The sequence below is a fragment of the Rutilus rutilus genome (genome assembly GCF_951802725.1).
Source record: "Rutilus rutilus genome assembly, chromosome: 10".
Taxonomy (NCBI): domain Eukaryota; kingdom Metazoa; phylum Chordata; class Actinopteri; order Cypriniformes; family Leuciscidae; genus Rutilus; species Rutilus rutilus.
Window position 1 is genome coordinate 3,036,964 of NC_140215.1, and position 11,668 is coordinate 3,048,631.

Here is an 11,668-nt window from a genome sequence, read left to right on the forward strand (position 1 = left end):
TTGACACGGGATGGTGATTGCAAATACTGTAATGCCAATCGGCTGAGGATGGGTACCGATGACGGTGAAATACATTTTTACTGAAACTGTAATCATAGCCGCGACCCGCGAGAATGAGACAGATGATTGACAGGACGATAGCGGAGGCAATTAAAGGCGCAAGATAACTTCTGTTAACAAAAACATAAATAAAAAAGTGTTTAATATAAGTGACTTTGTCTTTGTTTTATTGTTTTTGTTGTTTTTAATCAAATAATTGTGAACCACAAACCAAGCCTTCCCCTAAAGGGCAATTTCCAAATATATTTTATTTATTTGTTACAATATGGGTATTTTATAATACAGCATAAATAAAAACAAACACACATAATTGTATGCCTATAGGCAAAACACCACAGTTTTTGTTTTGTTTGTGTGAACTTTTATCCCCGACCATATTTCTTCATGGGCTCCACGCCAGGGGTCACGCTCAGCACCCTTACTTCCCATGGTACTAACTGTAATTGACAGTATAACTGTAACTGACCCAGTTTATATGTAAAATCTTTGGAATTTGAACTTTTCAATTGCTTTTCCTCTAGATCACTTTACATGTGTGATGAAAATAAACTTTTCTTAAAGCGTGTTGTATATCACCACAGATTTATTGGCACCCTTCTATCTGTGTTGTATACTGTAATAGACAATTGTCCTGCAAAATGATGAGGTTTTTGTAAGAAAAACGAGCAAATGTCAAATTGTTTTTTGAAATTTAAATCAACAACGTAAGTGGCTTTAGGCTGTTTGATGAACTCTATATGAACAAACACCCAGCTTTGCAGTATAGGTGGCACAGAAGCAGCATCTGACCTGGCATTTAGATGTACATTACACACCGTCTAATGCAGCTCAAAGGAGGCACTGTCAATTTGCATAGCAATTTCATTCTAAGAGGCTATTAAATGTAAAAAGAGGCTAAGAGGCTATTAAATGTGAAGTGACAACATGAAACACTACTTTCAATATATAAAAAAACACCAGTAGTTGGTGGCAAGTCAGCCTGATAATGATTGAATACCAATTTACTCTACCATAAAAAAAAAAATAATAAGAATATATATATATATATATATATATATATATATATATATATATATATATATCTATATGTATGTGTAAAGGCAGGATCACCTACTGGGTGGAACCCAAACGGAAGTCCAGTCATGGCTGTAAATCACCTACTGGGTGGAAATTGACAGCACGTTCAAAAAGAGATGACGCATCATGCTGCAGGAGCATTGTGGGGTGCAAACTGTGCGTCAACCAATGGGAGGCAACATCTACACAGTGCCCTAAACGCTGCTCCGAAGAGTACAACATCACTGAGGCTGCAAGTCTCTCCAGTGCCCTGGACGCAATTAAAAATATTGTTTAATTTTCAATGCAGTGTTTCAATGAGTTTCAACTTTTGGGCAGAATCCATTTCAGTAACCAGAGGACTAAGATGCTGTGGAGAGGCAGTTTACAATGCAGTGTCCTGACATTTCATCTCTTTTTGAACGTGCTGTCAATTTCCACCAAGAAGAGTTCCAAAATGCTTTACAAAATCTTAATTGATCCTGTTTGAGTTCATGCTTAATAGTTTGCCTTATGTCCTCTGAATTAACACAAAGCAGTTATTAGTAAAAATGGGGGAAACTGGATCAAGTTCCTGTGGAATCAATAAATGTTCTTGATGGCATGCATTGTTTCTCGTTTTTATTGTTTGATTATACAGCCAGGACTGGACTTCCGTTTGTAGGTGATCCTGCCTTTACACATACATATATATACAGTGGTACATATATATATGTACAATATATGTACATATATATACGTACATATATATATATACATATATATACAAGTATTTGATACACTGTCGATTTTGCAGGTTTTCCCACTTACAAAGCATGTAGAAGTCTGTAATTTTTATCATAGGTACTCTTCGACTGTGAGTGACGGAATCTCAAACAAAAATCCAGAAAAATCATAATTTTATTGCATGACATAAGTATTTGATACATCAGAAAAGCAGAACTTAATATTTGGTACAGAAACCTTTGTTTGCAATTACAGAGATCATACTTTTCCTGTAGTTCTTGACCAGGTTTGCACACACTGCAGCAGGGATTTTGGCCCACTCCTCCATACAGACCTTCTCCAGATCCTTCAGGTTTCGGGGCTGTCGCTGGGCAATAAGGACTTTCAGCTCCCTCCAAAGATTTTCCATTGGGTTCAGGTCTGGAGACTGGCTAGGGACTCCGGGACTTGAGATGCTTCTTACGGAGCCACTCCTTAGTTGCCCTGGCTGTGTGTTTCGGGTCGTTGTCATGCTGGAAGACCCAGCCACGACCCATCTTCAATGCCCTTACTGAGGGAAGGAGGTTGTTGGCCAAGATCTCACGATACATGGCCCCATCCATCCTCCCCTTTGGAGAAAAGCATCCCCAAAGAATGATGTTTCCACCTCCATGCTTCACGGTTGGGATGGTGTTCTTGGGGTTGTACTCATCCTTCTTCTTCCTCCAAACACCTCCAAGTGGAGTTTAGACCAAAAAGCTCTATTTTTGTCTCATCAGACCACATGACCTTCTCCCATTCCTCCTCTGGATCATCCAGGTGGTCATTGGCAAACTTCAGACGGGCCTGGACATGCGCTGGCTTGAGCAGGGGGACCTTGCGTGCGCTGCAGGATTTTAATCCATGATGGTGTAGTGTGTTACTAATGGTTTTCTTTGAGACTGTGGTCCCAGCTCTCTTCAGGTCATTGACCAGGTCCTGCCATGTAGTTCTGGGCTGATCCCTCACCTTCCTCATGATCATTGATGCCCCACGAGGTGAGATCTTGCATGGTGCCCCAGTCCGAGGGAGATTGACCATCATCTTGAACTTCTTCCATTTTCTAATAATTGCGCCAACAGTTGTTGCCTTCTCACCAAGCTGCTTGCCTATTGTCCTGTAGCCCATCCCAGCCTTGTGCAGGTCTACAATTTTATCCCTGATGTCCTTACACAGCTCTCTGGTCTTGGCCATTGTGGAGAGGTTGGAGTCTGTTTGATTAAGTGTGTGGACAGGTGTCTTTTATACAGGTAACGAGTTCAAACAGGTGCAGTCAATACAGGTAATGAGTGGAGGACGGGCTTCTTAAAGAAAAACTAACAGGTCTGTGAGAGCCGGAATTCTTACTGGTTGGTAGGTGATCAAATACTTATGTCATGCAATAAAATGCTAATTAATTATTTAAAAATCATATAATGTGATTTTCTGGATTTTTGTTTTAGATTCCGTCTCTCACAGTTGAAGTGTACCTATGATACGAATGACAGACCTCTACATGCTTTGTAAGTAGGAAAACCTGCAAAATCGGCAGTGTATCAAATACTTGTTCTCCCCACTGTGTATATATATATATATATAAAAAAAAAATTTTTTTTCATGGTATAATTATGTAATCTGCTTATTGTGAGCCTAAATGAGTAAATTGGTATTCAATCATTATCAGGCTGACTTGAAATACTGGTGTTTTTTTATATATTGAAAGTAGTGTTTCATGTTGTCACTTCACATTTAATAGCCTCTTAGCCTCTTTTTACATTTAATAGCCTCTTAGAATGAAATTGCTATGCAAATTGACAGTGCCTCCTTTGAGCTGCATTAGACGGTGTGTAATGTACATCTAAATGCCAGGTCAGATGCTGCTTCTGTGCCACCTATACTGCAAAGCTGGGTGTTTGTTCATACAGAGTTCATCAAACAGCCTAAAGCCACTTACGTTGTTGATTTAAATTTCAAAAAACAATTCGACATTTGCTCGCAATGTTTTTCTTACAAAAACCTCATCATTTTGCAGGACAATTGTCTATTACAGTATACAACACAGATAGAAGGGTGCCAATAAATCTTTGGTGATATACAACGCTTTAAGAAAAGTTTATTTTCATCACACATGTAAAGTGATCTAGAGGAAAAGCAATTGAAAAGTTCAAATTCCAAAGATTTTACATATAAACTGGGTCAGTTACAGTTATACTGTCAATTACAGTTAGTACCATGGGAAGTAAGGGTGCTGAGCGTGACCCCTGGCGTGGAGCCCATGAAGAAATATGGTCGGGGATAAAGGTCACACAAACAAAACAAAAACTGTGGTGTTTTGCCTATAGGCATACAATTATGTGTGTTTGTTTTTATTTATGCTGTATTATAAAATACCCATATTGTAACAAATAAATAAAATATATTTGGAAATTGCCCTTTAGGGGAAGGCTCGGTTTGTGGTTCACAATTATTTGATTAAAAACAACAAAAACAATAAAACAAAGACAAAGTCACTTATATTAAACACTTTTTTATTTATGTTTTTGTTAACAGAAGTTATCTTGCGCCTTTAATTGCCTCCGCTATCGTCCTGTCAATCATCTGTCTCATTCTCGCGGGTCGCGGCTATGATTACAGTTTCAGTAAAAATGTATTTCACCGTCATCGGTACCCATCCTCAGCCGATTGGCATTACAGTATTTGCAATCACCATCCTGTGTCAAAACGGAGCGTATTCTGTCTAAAAGAAAAGTTCTGACTGCTGACTGAACATTGGTCAGTGAGCCTCTCCCGCTCTGCGCTGTAAAGTTGCACAGAAGAAAGCCCAATAGGACCTTGCCCTGTACAGTTTAAGAATCAGTAGGCATAGTAGAGGACTATTATTTTGTTGAACAGACCTGAGCGACGACTGATGACGTCACATGCTCAGATTTGCTTGACCAATCGGCGGAAGGGGGCGTCTCAGGACTGCCTACATGTGGAAAACGAATTTTGAAGTCATTTATTCGTTTTTTGCCTGTGAACTAAAAAGCGATTTAAAAAAAAAAAAAAACGAATAAGGGGTCGTTTTCTCGTTTCTGCTTATTTCATTTCAAATTGGAAAACAAACTATCAAAACGTACACGGACCGTGATATGTGTTACGTTTGAATAAATAGAAGATTCAATTGCAAGTGAATATACACATTTATTGATGAATACAAGTGAGAGTAGTGAAACAGAGTCAGATGTTGGTGAGATGTCTGGAACAGTCTGGCCTTGGCAGCGGAGGGACTGAATGGACAACCCAGATCCTCCTTGAAGATACGTGGAGCGAAAGGGAATCCAAACCTCTGCAGGATAACGAAGGAACAACGGCATACGATCCTCAGGGGAGAAAAGCTGAGCGATCGCGAACACACCAGGTAATCCACAGGAAACAAGATGAATGGCCAGGGGAACAGACAAACTCACAGGAAACAAACCCAACGATCTGACGAACACAAGACGAAAGACAATGAGTATAAATAGCCACAGATGACCGGGGCTGGCGGGTTAATATGTGAATGAAACACGGGCTTTAATTTGGATACATGAAAGGCGGGGTGAATTCTCCTGTACGCCGGAGGGAGTTTGAGGCGAACTGTCACCGGACTAAGACTTTGGTGACAGTGAACGGGCCGATAAATTTAGGGCTGGCTAATTTGTTACTAACAGAGCGGAGAGGAATATTCTTGATTGAAAGCCACACTTTTTGACCTACGACGTAAACGGGAGGCTTCGACCAGTGGCGATAAGCCTTAGCCTTGGTGCACGCCCCCACCTGGAGGAGAGTCTCACGGGCTCTGGTCCACGTTCGGTGACACCTCTGGACGAAGGCGTGGGCGGAGGGGACCGCGACTTCGGATTCCAGACTAGGAAAAATAGGTGGCTGGTAACCTAAACTACATTCAAACGGAGTGAGGCCCGTGGATGACACTGGTAACGAGTTATGAGCGTACTCAACCATTGAGATATGTTGACTCCAGGAGGAAGGATTCTTGGATACCAAACACTTCAACACTCTCTCTAGTTGAGTTGAGTCTTGAGCCTGGAGTTGAGCCTGGAGTTGAGTCTTTTGGCGGATCTGATAGATTCCAAGTTCTCGTGATCGGTCCAGACGATAAAAGGTACCCCCGACCCTTCTAACCAATGTCGCCATTCTTCCAATGCTAGTTTGACTGCCAACAATTCTCTGTTATCAATGTCATAGTTACGTTCAGCGGACAATAATCGATGAGAAAGAAACGCGCAAGGATGCATCTTGTCGTCCGAGGAAGAACGCTGGGAAAGAACCGCACCTACCCCCATCTCTGACGCATCGACCTCCACCACAAACTGACGTGAAGGATCAGGGGCTATGAGAATGGGAGCCGAAACAAAGCGGCTCTTCAGGTTGGAAAATGCAGTTTCGGCTGCACCGGACCACCTGAACGTCGTCCTGGGGAAGGTCAAGGCAGTCAGAGGAGCGGCTAGTTGGCTGAAATTGCGAATAAAACGTCGGTAAAAATTGGCAAATCCCAGAAACCTCTGTAGGGCCTTACGGGTGTCTTGACTTGGCCAATCTACCACAGCCTTAACCTTGTCGGGATCCATGCGCATTCCCTCGGACGAGATGATGTAACCTAGGAAAGGAACAGACTGTGCATGAAATTCGCATTTCTCCGCCTTGACAAAAAGCCCATTCTCTAGTAACCTCTGAAGCACTCGTCTGACGTGCTGAACGTGTTGCTGGAGAGAAGATGAAGATATCAGTATGTCATCCAGATAGACATAAATGAACTGATCTACTATGTCTCTCAGCACGTCATTGAGTGCCTGGAAGACCGCAGAGGAGTTAGAAAAACCGAAAGGCATGACAAAATATTCAAAATGGCCCCTGGGGGTATTAAACACGGTCTTCCATTCATCCCCCTCCCTTATGCGAACCAAATGATAAGCATTGCGTGAATCCAGTATTGTGAAGATGGATGCTCCCTGTAACCTCTCGAAGGCTGAAGACATCAACGGCAAAGGATAAGTATTCTTTACTGTGATGTTGTTCAGCCCTCGGTAATCAATACAAGGTCGCAAAGACCCATCCTTCTTCCCCACAAAAAAGAACCCCGCCCCCGCTGGAGAAGAGGAAGGACGGATGAACCCGGTTGCTAGAGAATCAGAAATGTATTTCTACATGGCCTCCCTCTCTGGAGCAGAAAGTAAGTATAACTTGCCCTTAGGCGGAGACGTACCTGGCAGTAACTCTATAGCACAGTCATAAGGGACGGTGTGGAGGTAGAGAAGCAGCACGGGACTTACTGAACACTTCCTTCAGGTCGAGGTACTCAGCGGCCACGTTAGACAAATTCACCGACTCCTCCTGCAAAACAGAACCAGACACAGACGGACAAGCAGACACAAGACAAGACGCGTAACACTCATTACTCCAGGCCGAGACTGAACTGTGGCCCCAGTCCACTCTGGGACTATGTTTCACTAGCCAGGGATGTCCAAGTACAATAGGGATGAGCGGAGAGTCCATGAGCAGAAATGAGATCTCCTCCAAATGGTTACCAGAAGTGATGAGTGTTATGAGTTCAGTGCAGAGATGGATGTTAGGAAGTTCTTGTCCATTAAGTGCATCAACAGTAATCTGACGTATGAGATATGGGAATGTGAAGTTGGCGGGCAAGATTTAGGTCCATAAAATTACCTTCCGCCCCCGAGTCCAATAAGGCCTGGCAGTGGTGTGAATGGGTTGCCCATTGCAGTCTTACCGGGAGGAGGGTTGAAGAAGAGGGCTTGTCCACTGAGAGTCCACCCGATAGTAGCCTCTGACTTACTATCGGGCTTGATCTTTTACCAGGCAGTCGTTCAGAAAATGTCCAGCGCCTCCACAATACAAACAAAGCCCCCTGGTTCTCCGTCGTTGCCTCTCCTCCCGGGAAAGCCGAGCTCTTCCCACCTGCATGGGCTCGTGATGGGAGACGGGGCTGACCATATCGCTGCTGGTGGACAACTGGCTTTCGAACCTTGTGGGTGCCGGGGTCTGGCGCGTGCGCTGTTCCAACCGGTTTAAGCGAGCGTCGACACGTAGAGCCAATTCGATGAGTCCGTCCAGGTTCTTGGGCAGGTCCAGCGCGTAGATCTCCCTCTGTATATGGTCAGCCAGCCCATGCAGGAACATGTCCCACTGCGCCTCTTCGTTCCATTGGCACTCTGCTGCTAAGGTCCTGAATTCGATAGAATAGTCCGACACTGGTCTATTCCCTTGACGAAGATCCGCGAGTATACGGGCCGCCTCGTGTCCCGTCACTGCACGGTCAAAGACCCTCCTCAGTTCCTCTGATAGTGCCTGGAACGAAGCGCAGCATGGGTGACGGTTCTCCCACACCGCTGTTCCCCACTGAGCCACGCGTCCTGTCAACAAAGTTAGTACAAAAGCCACCTTGGACTGTTCTGAGGCAAACGTCTGTGGCTGGAGCGAGAAGAACAAAGAACACTTGTTGATGAAAGGTCTGCAAAAATTGGGCTCACCAGAATATGCCTCCGTGGTAGGCATACGAGGCTCAGGTTGATGGCAAGGCGGAGTAGGAGCAGGGGGAACAGGCGGTGTGGGCGGCGCAGTGGGACCGCTGAGATGTTGAAGCTGTTGGGTGAGCTTGGACACCTGCGCTATCAAGGCTTGTACCGCACGACCTGTGGCGGTCATCTGCTCATCCTGCCGATCCATACGAGACATGCTTCTGGACAATTACTCAGTCAAATCTGTTTCACTCGCTGAATCCATCGTTGGTCAGATCGTTCTGTTATGTTTGAAAAAACTGAAGATTCAATTGCAAGTGAATATACACATTTATTGATGAACACAAGTGAGAGTAGTGAAACAGAGTCAGATGTTGGTGAGATGTCTGGAACAGTCTGGCCTTGGCAGCGGAGGGACTGAATGGACAACCCAGATCCTCCTTGAAGATACGTGGAGAGAAAGGGAATCCAAACCTCTGCAGGATAACGAAGGAACAACGGCATACAATCCTCAGGGGAGAAAAGCTGAGTGATCGCGAACATACCAGGTAATCCACAGGAAACAAGGTGAACTGCCAGGGGAACAGACTCAACGATCTGACAAACACAAGACGAAAGACAATGAGTATAAATATCCACAGATGATGAACAGCAGCTGGCGCTGATAATCAGCGGCCACACCCATACGCACACCCATACACACACATACACACAGAGCGAGCCAGTGAATTCATGAACCGTGACAATATGATGAACAGATTGAATTTAGTATCATACCTTGTATCACCAGGCCTAGGCTATGATTTGTTTCGGATAAAAAGCAAAGAAAGCTTTTTCTCAAATGTGTCCAAATGTTTTCTCCTGATTATTCTCTAGTGGTGTTCTGAGAGCTTTCAATAATGGTCTTTTTTTATTGATTGCAGGTTCTGACTGCATTCCGCATCCTTGCTTCTCTAACCCGAACTCTTCAACAACGTATAACAGTAATATGCAACACAATCTCATGACAATTTGTATTTACGTTTTGCAGAATTGATGTGTATAAACTCGTATAATTTCATTCATAAAAGTTTTTGTTCTGTCCGCTTACACCCCAGTGATTGTAAGGTTTAGGGGTGGATCTCATGCTTACTTAAAAAAAAAAATAATTGTATGTTTTAATAGTATATGACCTTCACTCATTGTGTTTTGTGCTGGTTACAGATTCTGACTGCTGTCCAGGTATTACTGCACCTATGATGGAAGCCACAATTTCTGAAAATGCACTCGGTAATTTAAAGAGTTAGTTCAACCAAAAATGCAAATTCTGTCATTAATTACTCACCATCAAGTTGGTCTTCGCATCACAAATTAAGATATTTTTGATGAAATCTGAGACCTTTCTGTCCTTCCAATTGACAGCTACACAACTACCAATTTGATGCTTCAAAAAGTACATAAAGAGATCGTAAAACTATGAATTGAGCAGTTTGATCAACATTTTCTAAAGAGAAGTGATCGCTTTATATGATGAACAGATTAAATTTAGTATCATACCTTGTACCAGCAGGCCTAGGCTACTATTATTTGTATCGGATAAAAAGCAAAGAAAGCCTTTTCTCAAATGTGTCCAAATGTTTTCTCCTGATTATTCTCTAGTGGTGTTATGAGAGCTTTCACTAATGGTCTTTTGTATTGATTACAGATTCTGACTGCATTCTGCATCCTTGCTACTCTAACCCGAACTCTTCAACAACGCATAACAGTATGCAACACAATCTCATGACAATTTGTACTCATATAATCATATAATTTCATTCATAAAAGTATTTGTATGGTCCGCTTACACCCCAGTGACGGTAATGTTTAGGGGTGGATCTCATGCTTACTTTTTTTGTTTTAATAGTATATGACCTTCACTCATTGTGTTTTGTGCTGGTTTACAGATTCCTGTCAGCATATTTCACTTATGGATTCCATAATTCCACGAGAAATACCCGTGATGTGGAACATCTCAGGCAAGTCTGTTGACTTTCTCAAAGGCTTGATAGTCACGCGCGTCATGCCCTCGTTCTACATCTTCGTCATCCTCAGTAGTTTGCCCCTGAACGCTTTGGCCTTGGTGACGTTCACCTGTAGGATTAAAGCGAAGAAACCAGCTGTGATCTACATGTCTCACCTGGCGTGTGTGGACCTGCTCTTCACCCTGTTGCTGCCTCTGAAGATCCACTACCAGCTGAACGCTTCAGATTGGGTGTTCGGTGAGGTGGCGTGTCGTGTGCTCAGTGCTGCTTACTACTGCTACATGTACTGCTCCATACTTCTGATGATGTGCATATGTGTGGACAGACTGCTGGCTGTGGCGCTTCCCATCACCTCTCAAACCTGGAGGAGCGCAAGGAAAGCCACGTGTGTGTGTGTGCTGGTCTGGCTTCTGGCGCTCGCTGGTACGGTGCCACTTCTCTCAATGACACAAACGCTCAAGGTTGAGGATGTGGGCGTCACTTGTCATGATGTACTGCGCCAAAACGACCCTTCAAGGCTGTATTATGTGTACCTATTCTCCATTCTCTGCTGCCTCTACTTCTTCTTGCCACTGGTTGTCACCTTAGTGAGCTACTTTACTATCATATATGTACTCAGTGCAAAGTCTGAACGCTTAGCAACATCATCATCACCTTCAGGCATTCGAAGGAAAGCTTTGATTATGACTATTGCTGTGCTGATTGAGTTTGTGTTGTGTTTTGCTCCAACCAATGGCATCCTGTTGTACCACTATGTTCGGTTAGCAACAAGAAGAAACATCGGGGAGGGAGATTCATCATATGCTGGTTACCTGTTGGCTGTGTGTTTGGGGAGCGCGAGTGTTTTTCTGGACCCTCTTCTGTACTACTACGGCTCGTCTCAGTGCAGACAGCAAATGAGATCTGTGTTTTGGTGCAGAAAGGCAAAAAGAACGAAAACAGCAAACACATGAAATGCTCTGACTACAGCAGCACAATAGAAAACATAAGTCTCTTAAAGGGATAGTTTGGCCAAAAATGATAATTAACCCATGATTTACTCACCCTCAAGCCGTTCGAGATGCATATGTCAATCTGAGGGTCTTCTGAGGGTAATTTGGCTTCCGGCAACGTTCGACGCGCGTTCACGGGAGATGGATGTTGGCGATTGACGTAGGACGTAGCGTAGGAAGCGTCGTGACGTAGAATGAAGTATAGCTAAATCAAACGCTACGTCCTACGTCATACGCCAGCATCCATCTGCCGTGAACGCGCGTCGAACGTTGCCGGAAGCCAGATATTTTCGTTTATAAAGTTTTAAATATGTAT

At 43.5% G+C, this 11,668-nt stretch overlaps 1 protein-coding gene across 1 annotated transcript; it reads left to right on the top strand.

Annotated features, from left to right (window-relative positions):
- Positions 1-10,338: 10,338 nt before the first annotated feature.
- LOC311298911 (proteinase-activated receptor 1-like) lies at positions 10,339-11,313 on the top strand (the record flags this gene model as incomplete). The annotated part of the gene is made up of 1 exon (XM_084422234.1): positions 10,339-11,313. The coding sequence occupies one exon, from the start codon at positions 10,339-10,341 to the stop codon at positions 11,311-11,313; it is 975 nt and encodes a 324-aa protein (XP_084278360.1).
- Between the last annotated feature and the right edge of the window lie 355 nt (positions 11,314-11,668).